Consider the following 18,537-nt stretch of genomic DNA (forward strand, 5'->3'; position numbering starts at 1 on the left):
ACAGTTCAAAAATAAAATATTTGTATAAAACAAAAAGACAAAGTTATGACAGAACAACATACATCATTTTTTTTTTTTAAATCACTATAATGTTTTCTAATGTTGTCATCTCAGCGTAAAGTACTCACATCCTCTGGAAGTCTGGGATGCTGAAAAGGACCTGCATTACTGTGCCGAGGTAGCAGCTGTTCCCCAGGTTTTTGATGCCTGTGTAACCAGAACCGAAGACCGCCTTCAGCTTCATGCCCGACTCCTGGATCACCTCCCACTCGCTGACCCGCGGCCGGGAGTTATTGTCTGTGTGGTGCCCATTCTCTGTCTGAAAGGAGACAAGGCAGCTGTGGGTGAGGACTGTCCTGTGTGAGGGCTATCACAGACAGAAATGTCTCCGCCCTCAGTTTTAGTTTGATTTAAGTCGGTAGCATTTTGTTGAGAGGGAGATGGAGAGGACTTGAGTTGTTTTGGGTGAGATGATGTTGACACAAAAGATAATAGTGAAACTATCTATTTAACTTACCCTTTTCTGCATCTGTAGCATGTCTATTCCAAAGTGTGATAAGTGCTCTGATATGTGGGGGTCTAACACAGCTTCTTCCTCCTCAAATGAATAGACATCTGGAAACGAAGGGCCATTTAAATAAGCATAAATCTTAAAACAAGTTGGCAGAAAAGTATTAACATGTTAGAGATTTCTGGTCAGTCGGTTATTCTTACAATCCTTCATAAATGTAATATATAAAATCAAATTCATGTTTACATTTGCCCTTCAAAAATCCCAACAGTCACTGTACAGTTTACACTTCAGTACCACTCTGTTTTTTTTTTTAATGGTGGTGCTGTATTTACGTACATTAGTGGGATGAAACGTTACAATTACTTCTCTGCACAATGCAGTAGATTACATCACCATCACGTCAACGAAAGTCTGAAAATTAAGCTTCATGACAAATAACAGCAGGCTGCTGCATGGTTTTGCTTTAGATGGTACAAGGGAACCTGATAAAATGAGTCTGACTGCAAATGATTGTTAGTTTTGTTCAATACATGACAAATTGTAATGGCCATCCAAAAATCTGTATTAAAATAAAACATTATAAATTTAGATTTTAAAACAAATATTTAAAATTAAAAAAAATTGCATCATAAAAATGAAAACTACTTAAAGGGCTCTGATCACTAACATCGTGCAATAAATGAAATTCTGGATTCATGCAACAGTTGAGATCATCTTGTCTCTGACCTGCTCCATCTGGGGTGATGGTGTCCAGTTTGACAGCCAGCGGGTGGTTGGTCTCTCTGTAGTGCTCCAGGGCATGACCGTTACCTCCACTCCCATCAAAGAACCACTTCCCACAGAGCACCGCTCCATCAGTCAGGTTCAACCACAGGTTTTCTCTCATCTCGCACTTCTGACACTTCCAACCACTGACAGTAAAAGAAGAGAGACTCAGTGTTGTTCTGTTTTGGGTTTGTTTGTTTGTTTTTGAATCAAAGAGGCATGCTTGAACTCATGATGTGACAACTTTTGGTGAACAGAAAAGTGCTTTTTGCTCAGAAGCAGGGGTCAGATTTACATTATTTACATGTATTCTGTAATTCTTAACAGACTGGATATAAAAGTAAAGCAGGATGAAACTGCTATACAGACAAATTTGAAAAAACATACAAAAACTTACAAGCACAAGAAACGGATCAAACCAATTGAATTGTTAAAGACTAAATCTACAAAATATAAAGTCTTCTCTAATTTCAGTGTTTCTTTACCTAGAATCATTAACAAATAATAATTGGTTGCTAAGGACACAGTTCATGAGAGCTTTTCTGCTCCTCCTCGGCGGACTCATATTCTAAAGGAGATGTGGTACATATCAACAGCTGATTTCTTATAGTTGCTGCTGTCAAAATATATGGGTAAATATAATGGGAGAAAAGTTTCAGTATCCACATGTGCAGGTCCAGTGATCTGTTTTTTGTGTCCTGGACTTGTTTTCTATCTTCAAGACAGTGTGGTTTCAAAGTTTCTACCTAGTTCAGTCATTTCACTGCATAAAGTGTATGGGTACACAGTGTTTGCTCCGCTAAAGCAGCATGTGACATGAAAACATCAAGTGGTTTATTTTATTGTATTTCACCCAATTAAGCCACAAAATTGTCTAGAGACAGTCAGGCGATTAAGTTGTGGAAAAAAATTGTACGTTTATCACAATAACAATGTCACAGTCAACAGAAGAGCTGGTTTCACATTTTAGGATATGATACTTCAAAACATGTTGACTCCTCAAACACAGAGAGCAGCTAACTGAAAATAATTTCCCATTAATCAAAGCACTCTGTATAACTGCCACCATGTTGTAAGAATGTGTCGTGACGTCGGTCCTACCTGGGTGGGATCCGGACCCCGTTGTCCAGCTGTCTAAGGCTCCTGGCATGTTTGGACACCTGGATCTCCTCCTCCCAGGACTCCGGCTCCTGTTTCTTGTAGGCTGATGATGCGTTGAGAACTGCATCACAGGCGATGGTCACCTGGACATCAGCAGCAGGGAGTGGGTAAGGTCATGTTGAAAGTATATAATCTTCTTCTCAAAGATAAATTACAAATTCCCTTAAACAATTGTGCAAACATTTAAATTTCATAAATGAACATCAAACTGCACATGAACAGCACACAAAGTGGTCATGCAAGACTGAAGTGAGAGAATATAAAGCTGTGCTACATCATGAGACTGATCCAGCATAATAAAAAAAAAGCAGGAGGAACTCAGAAAAACAAATGTATTGCTGTAACAGCCCAAAAAAAATCAATGCAAAAGATTTCACCAGGTGGTCTCCAACAATGCACAATGATTATGCTGCACCGCAAACTCTAACCATAACCCATAATTATAAATTCTACATGCATAAAACAAACAAAAAACCAACAGTCATGCCATAGCCAAGCTATAAAGGCAACACACACACACACACACACACACACACACACACACACACACACACACACACACACACACACACACATAATTAACTTGAGAAAAGTAACTTCTGTATGCAACAAAACCCAGAAAACATTCAACAAATGATAAGAGCACTTTGTGGTTCCCTCATAATTTTTTAAATAAGATGAAAAGCCTCTGAAATGTCATCTAGACCAAATCCCTTCACCAAATTAAAACGTGGCGAGATAAAAGCTACAGAGATTATGTGGAGAGATTAACCTGCACACACTTGTGGATTCAGGGAAAACGGCAGCTCTTCCAGTCAGAGCGACCAGCCTGTGTTCAGGGAACCACTGAGTGCGCCTTCACCTTCCCCAGCCGCATGCATGGAAACACACAGAACTCATGCAGCACCGACTCACTGACCAGAGCGGGCAACTCCTCAATATTTGGTAAGGGGATCTCGAAGTGGTCTGGAAAAATGACGAGTTTGGCCTCGTCCTCATACTCATAGTCCTCCCCGTTAAAATCACGGTTTAGCTCTAAATCTTTGAGGGAGGAAGCAAACATTCAGTCAGCGGCAGGTAAACAGTGACTGCTGCTGAAGACACTGCTGACTGACATCTTATTATTATTTACAGTGTGATAGAGTTATATTTCATGTTCTGTTCTTGTTTGCTCGATTGTGAAGTGATGTTTCAGTGTGTCTTTGATTTGTTCCGTTAATCAACACCTTAACACTCTAATGAGAGTGCACACAGATGAATCCCGAGTGGCCTCTTGTTTTTACAACAGCGATGGTGACATGACTTCATACAACGCTGAGGACTCTTTTGCTCAGACACAAATTATGCAGAGCTATATTTAGGAACTTAGCACACCCTGTTATCACCAGCAATATATAAACTTACTACAGAGGTCTCAGAATACTTTGAAGGGCACCCTCATTTCATTATTGATCCCATAAAGAAATTATATTATCAACATTCGAGCAGCAATTCCTTATTGATTGGTTTTCAGGTTGTATTCGAGACCAACTGTGATATGTCAAATAGTACAAAATCCGTTTTTGTCCGAAGAACACCACAAAACCCAACTAAGTTTAGTTTACTAAAGAGCTGAAACGACTGGCTATTTATTGGGTTAGTCGATCAACAAAACCAAAACGGGTTTGATGAGTGATTAATGTGTCACTTTTAAAGCAAAAACAACAATCATTTACTGTTTTTGCTGTTTCGAAGCATTGTAATTGTAATGTCCTCTTTTAGAGGGGTTGTTTATCTGCAAAGTGCTCCATCTGAAGACACCACTCTGATCTCTAGGAACCTTGGATCACAATTTCTGACAGTTTTTTGACATATTTTTGGACCAACCAATAAGAAAATACCTTTCATATTAGTCAATATTGTAAACAATCACTACTTTAAGCCCTTGTACAATATCAAGTCAGAAAAAGAGAAGCAGTAAATGACTGACAATGATGAAGCTTCAAGAGCAAAATGTTTGTCTTTTTATCTGAATGTTAATATATTTAATTTGGAACAGCTGATTGATTAACCAGCAAATCATTTCATCTCTAATCAAAACAATATCAAACTGAATTCGAGCAGGAAAATATTCCTGGAACAACACACATCTATAGAGAAGCTCCTCTTCAATAACTCCCTGTATAGAGCTGTCTGTCCTTCACTGCAGCCTAAAGTCGTGTAATGACTCATGAGAAACAGGATCAGAGGTTATCCCTGATGTTTTTATTATGCTCACTGCTTTCATGGTAACGTGCGACGTTAGCAGCTAGCAGCTTGATTAGATCACTGGACTGGTATAGGGATGACGTTGGATACATAAATACCCGCTGTCACATCAAAGATCCTAAATGAATGACAGAGAAGGACTCCTTAAGAAAGGTCTAAGACATTTCTATTAGAGAGGAAGAGACTGATGTCAGATGGAAGGTTGATCTAATGTACAGCAGTCAGATATTGGAGGCAATAAACAGAAAAGCCGATCAAATAATATGAAAACAGGACCATCAATGGCTGAGAGCCTGAGTGGAAGGAATCCCTGCAGCAGTACGAGAGGGAGGGTGATGAAGAGGCAGAGAGACACCTGGTCCTCCGCGAGCAGCGTCACAGCCGCGGTAGAAGTGTGTCAACCTCAACAGGAGGTTGACAGGTGGTGGCAGCTGAGAGGCCAGCGACTGACAGGCCCCCACTGTAAAGCCACTACCCCCTACCCACCCCACTGAGGAGGAGGAGGTGGAAGGGAGCAGGCCCGGCTTTGATTTAGAACAGTTACCAACCACATACAGTATACAAATAAATGGGCTATGTTTAGAGAACAGGAGGAGGAGAGAGCTCATAGGAAATATCTGACACTTTGGGTAAAGACAGGCTGGAGGGGCAGCTGGTGGGTCACAACAGTGTAACAAAACAATACCACAAGCTTTTAATGGAGGGGGCTCTCTGAGCAGAGGTGTTTCTAACAACAGGAATGACATTAGCATCAACACAACAGCTCAGTGAAATAAATATAAAATGCATCCATTTCCCATTTGGACTTTTCACAGTATTTCATTTCAATAACTTTTAAAGGCCCCTAAGAGGCAAAACTCCGAAACTCTCAATTAATCTCTTCAAAAAAGCAAGAATGAAAGATACATATTTGTCAGCTAGAACAGCTTTTCTCCTTCTTTTTCCTCTATCAGTTGTCATAAATCCTCAGATTTATCTTGTCTAATGTGTTAAAGCAAAAAACTTCAAACAACTACAACAGTAAAATGTCTCTTATACTGTACATTAATATATCAGTATTCATCTAAAAATGTCATATATCTGAAAATAATTTGTCAGTCACAGCAGCCACTTATCAGCAAAATGAGTATTTAACTTTTGATACTGACAATACCTCTGTAGTTTTATTGAAGTAGATTTTTGAATGCAGAACTTTAACATTGTCGTATTGATGCTTTTGTTTAAGTAAAAGATGCAAGTGCTGCTCGCGCCGCTGCCTCTCACTTACCTAGAAACACTTTCCCGTTTCTTCGTCTGGGGATGGCTCCTCCAGCAGCTCCTGTGGCTTTCTGTAGGAAACAGGAAGGAAGAGAAATAAAACAGGATCAAAGAGCCTTCATCACATTAAAACATCTTTAAACACCTTGTGATAATTGTCTTTGTAAATTGTTTAAAAAAAAAAAAAAGCTTTCATGCTTTGCTATAGCAAATCCAGATGGTTGTCATTTTGTTAGAAATAGATGCTGGATGTTCCAGTTGCCAGGTGTCAGGTTACAGTGCAGGGGGAAAACCCTGACCAGTGCAGGGTCAGAATTAAAGAATGATTAATTGAACTGCTTGAGTTGCGGCGCTTGATTTGTACACTTGGACAGATACAATTTACAGTACATTTAATGCCATGTGTTCGGGCCTGTCCGTGCCTGTTGTGAGCGTCATCGTCTTTTTCTGCCTCCTATTTCTCTTCTCTCACCACCACTCACTGTCCACACAGCCTTAAACATTTCAGCCTTGATATATGGATAAATCGACAAATAAAAACCACTGAATCTACATAAAGACATGAATCTGCAAAATTCCTAACTGCCAGAGTTACAACACAGCGCCACCGACTGGTTTCCTTCTAATTCGATCAGGTTCAGTCGACTGCTCCCCGTCCACTCGCCGGGCAGACGGTGTAGAAAGACAGAGAATGCTGACACACTCAAGACCAAGTGGACTCATGAGGAAAAAAAACAGCAGACACAGGAGCCTGCAGAATGTAAGCAGCTGTTTCTGGCCAGATCCAGGCATGGAAATAGCAGCTCTTTACAAAGCAGAGCTGATCTAAGGGCAATTAAGGCTGGTGAGAAACCACAGCACCAGCTCAGGCCTTTGTTGTTCACCATCAACTTTTCAAAGAGGAGAAACTTGTTTGGATCCATGTGAAACTCTTTTTCCACCAAAAAAATAAGCAAGACTGTTCTGTTTTACTTTTTTATAAATTCAGCGATGGACAAAACAAACAGAAACACCTTACTATATAACGTAATCAAACACAAAACCCACGCAAACTTCACAAGTTACCACCGAGTTGAGTCATCAGTTTGAAACAAAATTAGAACATAATAATCTTGAACAATACTTGGAACTTCAGGGTTGTTGTTTTGGACTCCATATTATAAAATAAACAGATTCTGCTACTTGATTTTGTCATAGGTGTGTAATTTTAAGATAATTTTACCAATAATTTCCATGGCCATATTCTTAGAAAGAAATCTGTAAATAATCTTGAAAAAGAAAATCTCCATTTAAAACCAAATAAGTATTCATTCTTTCTTCAATTAATGTTGAAAACTTCTATTAAAACTTCTCTGAGTATGTTGAGCTGTGGGCATGTCCAGCTCACCTGCTGTGCACAGACTAAAAACACTTGGTTTTTCAGTTAAGAAGTGCCTTTAGTTACCACATAATTAGTGCCAAATAAATTTTGGGGGGAATTGACAGCAGTGTCAACTAAACCAATATCAAATATACAAAAATGTGTGAAAGGCTACAGAGAGAGATACAGAGATGGAAACATATCAAGTGTGACCCACAAACAGACAGCCTCAGTCTGAAGGTCAGTACTGCTTCAGGTGAAATGATACTGATTGTTTAGTTCCACCTTTGCAATTTGTCTGCATTACGAACTCTTCTTTGTATCCTTTAAATCAGGTTTTACATATCAAATTAAATCAAATTAAATGATTTTGACATCATTTCAATGCATTTGAAATCTGCATGAAGCTGAGGGGCTCAGTCTGGCAAAAAACAGTAGAATTAGTAAAAACTTCACATATTGTTGTTTTTATTGTCGTACTTATATGAGCATTTTACTTTTCTGTTCTATTCCTGTTATAATGTTTATTGTACTTATATCCTTCACTGATTTTTGTGTATTATGGTTTTATTGATTACAAAGTCCTTTATAAATGTGATTTGAAAAGTCTGATGTAAACCATGATTGTTAGTCTTTTTCTACTTCTACCTAATGCTGCTGCTTTCAGTGCTAGTTGAACTACTATTGCTGGGTTCAGTTGAAGATCAGTATCTAAACAAATACAGTGAGCAGGTGTATGACTTACCTCTTTGACATGCCGTTTCAGGTGCATGTAAACACTCTGTCCTGTTTTGCGATAATGTCTCTCCACATGTTCTCGTCCGAAGCCCAGGAATGTGTTCATACACACATACAGGCCTCCCTCCGACTCCTGCACACCAAAACAAACAGTTCCAATGAGCAGCAGCACGAAGTGACAAACAACTAAGCTGCAGTAAAAACCTTTTAAATAGCGGGTGACACGTACAGTTTACTCCACAGCGTTAAATGTTATATACTTAACATGATTTATGTTTTCTAGTTTCATAAATTCAGCAGCAGCTGGGAGAAAGGTTGTACTGCTAGTATGTAGAGATTTTTTTTTTCAATTTAAAACAAGGAGAAGTGACATATTAGCTTTACTAATTGAAGCTTATTACAGTAATAACAATAGCAAAAGTAAGACAAAAAATAACCATTTCAGTGGCAGCCTTGTCATTACAATAGAGACGCAACATATGAGCAAAATATCAGTCTCATGATATGTAATATATTGTAATCTATTTTTGATTAAACACTAAATGCATAGTGGATATCTAAGTAAGAGAGACGTGACAGTGATTCTGCAAGTGCACTTTCAAAGAGGCTTTCTTGCTCAAACATTCATCAATTGTGCATCTTACTAAACAGCCACAAAACTAAGAACCTTCAATGTAATCAAGAGCATATCTGCAACTGAAGAGCCTTGTTTTTAAACGGTAAAACCTCAAAATCACAGTCTTAAATCGATTCCGTTTCATTTATATAGCGACAAACAAAACAACAGTCATTTCAGGGGATTTAAATAGTAAGGTCATTCAACAACTCGCACATCAGCAGCACTAGAAGGAAAAACTCTGACTGGACCACAATCCTTTTACAAGTTATTTGTAAGTCAAAGAATATAAATAATTATTCTTTAGTTAAATGTTTTATACATGCGACTATTCTCATTTCTAATATAGAGATTGTATGCCCTTGTTTTTTGAACTAAAAAACATCCAGTTACAGACAGTTATATGGGAAATTCACATCACTGATAAAACCTTTTTGCTTTTAGGTCCTCAGGTTTTGCTCCAGTTTAAAAACATAGTAACTTTGGTTTATTGGTTTATTTATCTACTAGTGACTGGCTGTGGACTGAGGCCCACTCGTGTCATGTCTTAGACTGACAAACTGTATCTGCAGCGAGTTACAGGATACCACAGTTTGATCATTTTGTCACATTCAAAAGATCTCCCCGTGACTGGAAGCTCACATTTAAGGTGCTTTAAAATGAAGGATGACTTAGACCTCCCCATAGCTTTTAAGTTTTTATACAGAATCACTCTCCAGCACTTCACTTGTGCACTGTCACAGACCGAATACTTTGAAAACACCGCTTCAAAACTAACCTAAATCTGCAATCAGTGCAGGCCTTATAAACCCGCGTGATAAACCTTTAAGTGGCCCAGAGTGACATATGAGCCTCAACAGTGCAAGGATAAAAATAAACCAGTCCTCAGGCCAACGTGATGAACTCCAGACAGCTGAGTCACCTTTAAAAGCATTTTCAGTCGAGAATGTGTGTTTTCAGTGTGAGAAAGCATTTTTAACAAAAAAAAAAAAAAAAAAAAAAAAAGCAGAGTTCATATCAAGTGTTTACAAATACAGGAAAGACTAAACTCTGCATCACAGCCATATATTCTGACATTTAAAAGTTTGAATAAAACAAAGCAGTCAGTGTTTTGATGTTGTCACGATTGTCTTAATCAAAGGAGAAAAAAAGACCAAATAAATGCACCTAAAAGAAGTCATGATATTTTTCCATAATAAAAAACTGAAACAATTACATAAAAATACATTAAAGACTCACGTCTTCTGAGAATAAAACATAAATATGAGTAATTGAACACTGCCATTATCCACGTCAACTTTTGGTCACTCATTGTAAATTCACTATTTAACACAGTCGTGAATTGTCACTGCACTCCACACCATAAAGGCAATTAAAGGCCAAACAACACAATAAAGATGACATAAATAAATCACTGTAAATTCACCATTTTGCGCATATAAAGATAAATAGATCATAGTGATATTATTAACTTCCAGCTACCTAACACTGGAACACTCGAGTTACTTTTTTTTTTTTTTTTTTTTACACATTATAGACCTATTCTGTGGCATTAAACTCACTCCGGTCTAGCAGGGCTGCTGGAGGTTTTTATTCCATCAGATCTCCTGCAGGTGTGTGTGTCCGTTTACTGTCACTGAAGCCGAGTGTGGCCTGAACTGCACAAAGGAAACCCCCCCCCCCCTCCCCTCCTCCATCCCCCGCTCCTCAGATGTAAACAACATTTAATTATTTATTTCTCTTCAAGTTCACGGGGAATGGGCATGCATGGCCCCACACACACACACATTACAACAGATTCACGTGTTGTTCAGCCCAGCCAGAGCACACCTGCGACGCACATTCCCTCCCCAAACAAGCCGCTCCTGTCCCGGTGTGTGTTTGCGTGTGTTTGTGCGTGTTTGTGTGTGGCGGACACACTTACGGGAGAGTCGAAAGAAAAGGCACACTCGCTCTTGAAAACCCTGTCTCCTGTTTTGGGAACTCTGACGGTGGGCATGTATGGGACCAGCAGCTCTCCTAGGTCTGCAGCCATCTTCGCATTCCTGCTTCTCGCACCACAGTGCCGCGGAGCCTCCGGAGCAGCGCTGTCACAGCACAGGATGCTATTTTTAAAGCACGGGATGTGACGCTAAAAAACATAAAAATAAAATGACAGAGGGGTGGAGGCTGGCTGCTGCTGCACACAGGCGGCAGAGCGAAGGGCACGGAGGCTAAAGTTGTTCTGTTTTTCTTCTTGCATAAAAAAAAAAAAAAAAAAAGCTCGGACCTGCGCAGAAATTACATCGCTCAGGTGGTGACGCTGCTCGGCTGCTCATAGGGATGTTTTACCAGAAGGGCCCCTCCCACCTCCGACGGTGATTCATAAAGTCTCCTACACTTACTACAGCGTGTCGTCCCTTTCAGGACTCTGGAAACGCGTGATCATGAAGGGCGCTTTTGATTTTGAACAGCTGCCTACTGCGCAATTTAACGTGCACATCAAACGCTTTTTTTTTTCTTTTTTTTTTTTACCCTGCAGTCGATTTTACTGTTAGAGTTGTAAACACTGTAAAAAACAGGATGAGGATACTGTGCATTCCATTTCATTTCTCAGCAATCTTTATTTATTTATAATAGAATGTTGGGAGTCACACAGCAAAACGATCATTTCCTGCATCGCATCCAATATGTGACCTCCACATCTGAAAAACCGTCCATCTGTCAAGAGGCCCTTTGTCCTCCGTGCTCTGCCACCTGGTGGACGCTTCTGTTCATTGCAAAAAAATAGAAATTACAGCAACAGACATGCCAACTTCCTCCTGTACTGTTTACAGCAGGTCGTTTAACACCTACAGACGACAATCCACACCGCCATTTATACCTTTCTGATTTGGATACTCTTGCTCATCTTATTTGCATGGATCTGGACTATGAGAGGACCGAGGAGAACTCGGGTAATCCATTCAAGAGCATGCAAACTGAAGAGAGGTCCCAACCAGCCTGGTTGGTTTAAACTTGTTGTGATGTGACCTGCTCACCCCTGAACCACTGTACTGCCCAGCAATGTAACTGCACCCGTTCCGGGTTGAACACTTCTCCTGTACGAACCCACGAGAAACACGGAAAAACTCAACATTAGAGTACATATAGATACTTTATTTACGGAAGAAGGAAAATCTGTACAAACAGTGAGATTGATCGGCACGACGTGCTGATGACACACACATCCGGATTAATTGTCAGGCGATCCCTTGGGGCTATTGTCGATTAGCTCCTGGTTGAGAGTCGGCAACTGGAACCAGGGGCCATCTCCCTTCTGCCTCATCTGTCGACGCACCTCCAGCTTTGTCAGTCTGTTGACGACAAACGTGCAGTCAATTATAAAATGATGCTTTCCAAACAAGACCAAGTGGTGAATCCAGAGGGCTAAGGGTTAGATAAGAGACTAAGTAGAAGGACGTCTGCAGAGGGGGTCTGCATAGATCCTCGAGGACTTTGGCAGGTGACAAAATTAACGTCACGCATACCCACATCACGCATAAAGCACGATTTGATCAAAACACTCACCTCATGTCAGCCTTTTCCTTTTCTATTTGGATTGCAGCCATCATCTTTTCGTAGTCCTTCACTGGGGAATCATACAAGTTCCGTGTAATCCACCTGGTGATGGGGTGCTGCAACGACAGGACAAAAGTACTGTAAAGTATTTGATGCCAACAGTTTGAAGTAGTATATGAATACAGTAAGGAAGACATAGGTGTGAATAAAGATGGCTGCTTTCCACTTAGAGTATGTCTTACATTTGTGCATGCTGGTTCACAGTCACGTCTTATTGTGAAACGTAATGGAACTGAGCCATCATTAATTCCACCAGTGTTTTTTTTTTTTTCCGACTGTGACGAGTCAATTGAGTAATCTGCCATTAACTGATCGGCTAACACTGGAAATCCTGCCTCTAAATTTGATTTTATTCTTTAACATTTCTCTAAAAAATCTCCACATGCATGGAAAGGGAAACAGTAACAGAAGTCTGTGTTGGATCTGAAAATGTAAAAAAAACAGCCTGCCCATAAAACTTTCACCTGAGGCAAACACATTTGCACTGCAACAAGAGGGCAAAACAATGATTATGGTGTGGACATCGTTTCCTGAACCAGAGTTCAGAGCAGTGAGAACAAAAAACAACAACATTTGAGTAAGACCAAAGCCGTATACCTTGTAGTACTCCCAGTGCTCAGGTTCGTAGCCCTCGGGAATTTCCTCCAGCTCTGCCTCACCTTCACAACAGTTACACTCAAGGTCAATTCAAAAATAATGTATGTGGAATTATCTATTAAATCACATCTTGGACTGACAAAAATCAAACGATTCAAAAGATAAAGCTGACAAGAAATCCCGACAAAACCCAAAGACATACGCTTACTCACCGATGAAGATGTTCACACATGTGACAACAACAATCACGGGAATACCGGTCAGCAGGGTGTAATATTGCTGAGGGAAAAAGTGACATGACAAAATTAAATTCTGAAAATTCTGCTTTTGCTGAGCACCAGTCACATCCAGGACTGCAGGTATAACGGAGAAACCATGTCAGGAATCATTCATACATTTATACTCGATGAGTGGACATTTCACACCAAGCTTTTATTCAATTACCTCGCAGGTCTGTATCAAAACCACAAAAGCACAGAAGTAACTGTCTACATGTGGTAATCTTTGAGTTGGATGCTTGCATCACTATAAACCAAGTGTTTAAGCGTCTTCCAGGGCAGACCCAAATACCAGTCCTTCTGGATTAGTGCATTTTGAATGGAAATTTACATTAACATATACAAACATACCTTTTAAAAAAAAGCAATAATGTGCATGCTATTTAAAAGGGAGGACCGTTTGAGCAGTAATGAAAAAGAGGAAGACGACCATCAGGACTTCAGTATCCCATCCAAAGCAACTTCCAGAAAGAGAGGAGATTCACTACGGTTGCACTTCAGTGTCTTGGTTGTTTACACACTACTGTGTAAGATCACACAACAATAACACCGTTGTCTGTTTTTCTTGTTTGTTTAAATATTTAAACATATATATATATATATATATATATTAAAAAAAACCTTTGCACTATTCTTTAGTTAGTTTTAATTTAATTATTCTATTTTATTCTATATACTGTGCATTTTTATATTTAATATTTTTTACTGTTATTTTATTTCTTTCCTGTATCTATAAATGCTGCTGTGGCAAAAAAAATTCCCCTTGGGGATTAATAAAGTAACTATCTATCTATCTATCTATCTATCTATCTATCTACTGCTGATGTTGATTTTATAACCTGCAGCTCCCACATTTGAGCATAAACATGAGCTCAGTGAATGAGATGATGGTACAGGACTCACCAATAAACGCAGAAATCTCCGGTCATAGTAGTCAGAAGGTTTGACTACAAACAGTTTCTTTCCGTGCCCCCAACGTACGGCCACTGCAATACAGGGAATAAGCATGTATGTAATGACCAGGTTTTATACTGTACTGATATCATGAAGCTAGACGGAGTAAGATTCTGGTTGTTAATTGGTCGACACGTATACAGCTCCCTTTAACGGTCTACAAAGCACTTTACAATGTTCTCCATTCACACACACTCGCAGATTTTATTTCAGTAAAGCTCTGTAAAACCCGTCAAATTTAGTTATATGCACAATAAACATTTTGACAGGACTATCGCGTAAACTTAAGTAAATATCATAACACACTGATATCAGGATATTGCTGTGGAAATGTGAATTTAACGGGGCACTGATTGTTCAACATATTGCCTGACATTTTGTCAATGACAGTGGAGGCTGTGGCTCAGATGGGCCGTCTGGTTTCCCACTAGTCGTAAGGACGGCGGCTCAATCCCCAGTTTCTGTCCTTGACGACAGAGCCGGCAGACAAAGTCCTTGCTTGCCATCAGGAACAACTTGGGGTTTTAGTGCCATGCCCAAGGGCACTTCAGCAGGCGGACAGGAGGAACAGAAGTGAGCAGCCAACCAGCTCCACAATCTGAGCCACAGCTGCTGTTGTTGATTAAAAAAAAAAAAAAAAAAAAAAAAAAAGTATAATTATTACCACAGCTGTATCCTGATGTCAGTATGCTATTTATTTACAATTGTCTAAAAAATTTTTTTTTTAATGTGCATCCAATTGACTTGACTGAAAATGTGCTTCACTGTAATAAAATCTCATAATTTAAACTTTACACACATTTCCTAAGGGATTTACGAATTTCAAGCAAACTGCAAACCACAAAACTTTGAACATTTTGGGGCATTTTAACATGATAATGACAAAATGGTAAATCATCATTCAGTCACTTGGAAACCACCTAATGTACCGGTCACTAAATACGACCTGCTCTAATCGAAAGAAGTGCAATTAAAGCGCCACGTCAAATAAAATCTGCATAAACGTGTAACTACGAAGTTAATTCTCGTTTCCTTTCTGTTGACAGTAGGACAAACGTTAGCAGCTAGGTCCTGTTAGCACGCTAACAAGTCCCGGCGCAAGGTCACGAGAAAAGACGGCCACCTTTATGGCCAAAGCTCTCCCTCTTTCAACGGCCAGGACCTCCCTTACCTTTATCTGTCCGTGGGATTGTTCGAGTGAGCAAACTTGCCGCGTTATTTCCGGATTTCAGAGGACCCAGTCTGGCCGCAAAAGCAGCAGCAGACCTGAGAAAGCTCATTCCCACCATCGCTACTGAGGGACGACGGACCAACAACACGAGCTGTGATTGGTCGAAGCACGGAACGAAGCTGAGGGCCGCCATGTTTGATGAGGGCGTACACTCTGCTTTTTAAAAGCGAGTTTAAAAAGCATTATTATGTTGTAATTTTAATAACAACATAAATTATTTATGTATAAATCACTAGAATTTCTAACAATTACAATTTTGAAAAAGATTTAGCAAAAAAAAAAAAAAAAAAAAAAAAGGCATGAGAGAAATGCATGTTGGGTAAATGTGGAAAGTTAAAGATGGCGGCGTCTTCATCGTCAGGACGCGTCTTGACTCTTTGCAAGCAGTTTCAAAATGTGTGTAAGATATCTTCAGCAATAAATGCTCGACAGTGCGCTGGTAATTTGACCAAATGCCAGATTCATCTTTTCAGGTAAGAAAGTGTTTCACTGCTCAAAACGGGACATAAATCCACGCGCTCAGTGCTGTCGTTCACTCTACATGCAGGAATCCTCTGCGACGACTTGTGTCACCACGTCCGTGATTGTGTACAGTGAAGACATACTTCACGAATAAAACACAGCGTTGTCCCTCAAGTTAACATTGATATCAGAGCACGTGGAGTTTGGATATTGATGCAGTCAGCTGACATTGGATTTAGAGAGTGAACAGGTTCAGGATTATGTTTGGTTTGAATGAATCGAGATGATGTCTTCATGATGTTTTGTCCACACACGTGTACAAGTTGGGTTTTTTTTTTTTTTTAAATCTACTAATTGTGAGAACCGGAAACACAACAGGAACACAAACCTCAGTTTGAGAATGACGTTGACAGATCAAAGATGTATTTTAGGGCAGTTTCTGAAAGGAGACCTTGAATCTCCTTGATCTACTTCCTGTGTTGCTGGCAGGGATGGCTGGTCATATCAATCACAAAACACGCATGACTTACACAAAACAGAGGTAAACAAAAACAAATAAAACACCTCATTTCGTAATATATGTAGTGTATGTGATTGCGATTGTACCAGGTGGAATGATAGAATAAGAAGCCTTAGACTGAACACATGCTGCTGTCTGATCTGTCAGCTGTGCACCGGATGTGAAGTGTTGTCCATGAGATTAAGCAGCATCTTCTCTCAACAACAGTTTGTACAGTTTTATTGTCGCTGGCAATGAAAGCTGCTAAACTAGAGACCAACAAGCCCTTAAAATCAATGTGTTGAAGGAAAAGAGGAAACAAGTAAGTGAAGCAGAGTACACCTGACTCTGTGGCTGTCACTGAAGGAAAGAGTGGTAGAAATTCACAAATTCAAATCAGCTGCGTAATATTAAGGATGAAATCTGGAACAAAAAAAAAAGTGAGGGTGTGATATCCCTTTAAGTCTTGCTGTGTGATTTTCTTGAAACATTTGTTGAATTAATTTATTTTCTATTGCACTCGCCAGGGGGAAATCTCCACTCGTCGCCCCATCTTGGAGCAGTCCCATCAGCGCTGTGGGTCAGTACCGAGCGCTGCACACAACCATCAGCAGAAGAGGGCTGGAAGAGTTCTTTGACTTCCCTGAGAACTGGGGAGAGACCAACGTGAAGTCAGGTAAAATGTTACAGCTTTCAGAGAGCGCTGTGGCTGCACAATCTGTCAGTTTGCTAAAAAGATATTATTTGTCAATTTTATTCCGTGCCTAAATGTTGATCTGCATCAAAGTAGATGTAGTGAGAAACAGTCGCGCTGAAAGTTTGTAAAAAGATGCAAAATGTGAAGTGAGTCAGACTCATGACAACTGAGTTAGCTGAGCTTTATAAACCCAGTATGACTATTGTAATTACTTCTTTTCACCATACGAGAATGCCGCATTTAACACTATTTTGGTTTGTCATGACATCATAGGTGCACCGTGGACCGCCAAACAGCTGAGAACAAAGAGCCACGAGGATTTACACAAACTCTGGTGAGCAACGAGGAGATGACACTGGTACTGCTGCTTCTCAGCTGTGAGTGACGCTTTCATTCTGTCTCAGGTATGTGCTGCTGAAAGAAAGGAACCTGCTGCTCACACTTGGGCAGGAAGCCAGAAGGCAACGGGTTCAGATGCCGAGTCCAGAGAGACTTCGAAAGGTTGGTGTGATGCTCGACAGATAATGTGAATGATTTGGATTTGCAGGATTGTGGGTGTTGTTCACGGTGCAGGAGGAACTCTGGCTGAGCGAAATCCGTCTTTTCTCAGGTTGAGCGGTCGATGATCAGACTGGAGACGGTGGTGACCGAGAGAGAGACGGCGCTGCGCCTGCTGCAGACAGGACAGGAGAAAGGGCGGCCAGGAACCTGGAGGAGGAACATATTTGGATATGTCTACTGGTAAGGGCAGAGCCTTATTGTACATCATGTCATGCATACACGGATAGAAATACCACACTCCGAAGCTGCTTTTCCACTGCGTGCCGTGGCTCCGGTTTACTGTTGGAAAGCCACAGCATGACAGTGCCTGGTACTTGGTTTTGGTATCACGTTCATCAAGGTTCTGAGTGATGTTAAAACGCTGCAGACCACTCACTGCTCAGAGGGAACTGTTGCACCTTTACATGTGTGACCCGGCATCACTCCTACAGACATGTTTTCCCCCTGCAGGTATCGCTTCAAAGAGTATGCTATTCCTTGGTACATGAATAAAAGGTACAAGCGCAAGAGGTTCTTCACACCCAAGTTTGTCCAACCACATCTCAGGTAAGATATTCCACATGCGTACATATTCTTATCCTTAAGTGGATGTCATGTTCCCTTACATCAATCAATATGATTTGTTTTGCAGGCTGCGTCTGGAGAAGTACCTTCGGGAAAGGGCCAGGAAAGCAAACTTCAAGAAGCAAACTCTGGCCAAGCTAAAGGAGAAGTTTCCTGAAATCAAGGCTCCTTCATCATGAAATTTGAAGCTCTTATTTTGTTAACGAGTTTTTTCACTGTTTGGAAGCTCAACTGAGCTCGTGCGAAATAACTCCAAAAGTGATCTGAACCAGTTGTCCATGTAGAGTGTGTTTGTCCAGTTGTTATTCAATCCTAAAAGATAAATTATGATGCATCAACCCAACGTGTTGTTTCCTCTGTATTTATACTAGACCACAAGATAAATAAAGTTTGGAAAATACAGTAAACTTTCACATGAAGCAGTAGGCTAACACAA

At 40.2% G+C, this 18,537-nt stretch overlaps 3 protein-coding genes across 5 annotated transcripts in view; 1 reads left to right on the top strand and 2 right to left on the bottom strand.

The window, feature by feature from the left end:
• Nucleotides 1–10,914, bottom strand: part of usp13 (ubiquitin specific peptidase 13) — a 31,332-nt gene extending 20,418 nt beyond the window's left edge. For 2 of the 3 annotated variants that reach the window (XM_069694759.1, XM_069694757.1), the window contains exons 1-8: nucleotides 10,583–10,913; nucleotides 8,050–8,175; nucleotides 5,955–6,015; nucleotides 3,360–3,481; nucleotides 2,381–2,523; nucleotides 1,241–1,425; nucleotides 518–615; nucleotides 129–319 (exon numbers count right to left, since the gene is read on the bottom strand). In XM_069694759.1, coding sequence (XP_069550860.1) covers nucleotides 129–319; nucleotides 518–615; nucleotides 1,241–1,425; nucleotides 2,381–2,523; nucleotides 3,360–3,481; nucleotides 5,955–6,015; nucleotides 8,050–8,175; nucleotides 10,583–10,693 — 1,037 coding nt within the window. In that variant the 5' untranslated portion in view covers nucleotides 10,694–10,913. Of the gene's footprint in view, nucleotides 1–128; nucleotides 320–517; nucleotides 616–1,240; nucleotides 1,426–2,380; nucleotides 2,524–3,359; nucleotides 3,482–5,954; nucleotides 6,016–8,049; nucleotides 8,176–10,582 lie in introns of all 3 variants that reach the window. The other variant, XM_069694760.1, reaches the window with a different exon arrangement.
• An 861-nt stretch (nucleotides 10,915–11,775) lies between these two features.
• ndufb5 (NADH:ubiquinone oxidoreductase subunit B5) lies at nucleotides 11,776–15,484 on the bottom strand. Its single transcript, XM_069694752.1, has 6 exons — nucleotides 15,259–15,484; nucleotides 14,037–14,119; nucleotides 13,068–13,134; nucleotides 12,856–12,917; nucleotides 12,208–12,314; nucleotides 11,776–11,993 (listed from the first exon to the last, which is right to left on the bottom strand). The coding sequence occupies exons 1-6, from the start codon at nucleotides 15,449–15,451 to the stop codon at nucleotides 11,873–11,875; spliced, it is 633 nt and encodes a 210-aa protein (XP_069550853.1). The 5' UTR covers nucleotides 15,452–15,484; the 3' UTR covers nucleotides 11,776–11,872.
• A 173-nt stretch (nucleotides 15,485–15,657) lies between these two features.
• Nucleotides 15,658–18,444, top strand: mrpl47 (mitochondrial ribosomal protein L47). The gene is made up of 7 exons (XM_069694756.1): nucleotides 15,658–15,791; nucleotides 16,807–16,955; nucleotides 17,250–17,310; nucleotides 17,381–17,477; nucleotides 17,587–17,717; nucleotides 17,988–18,083; nucleotides 18,169–18,444. Exons 1-7 carry the CDS (start codon nucleotides 15,658–15,660, stop codon nucleotides 18,278–18,280), a joined length of 780 nt encoding a protein of 259 aa, XP_069550857.1. The 3' UTR covers nucleotides 18,281–18,444.
• The last annotated feature ends 93 nt before the right edge of the window (nucleotides 18,445–18,537 follow it).

This window comes from Brachyistius frenatus, unplaced genomic scaffold (genome assembly GCF_029030835.1).
Source record: "Brachyistius frenatus isolate BFR_SWC_R1_liver_20210118 unplaced genomic scaffold, ASM2903083v1 Contig_18, whole genome shotgun sequence".
NCBI lineage: Eukaryota > Metazoa > Chordata > Actinopteri > Embiotocidae > Brachyistius > Brachyistius frenatus.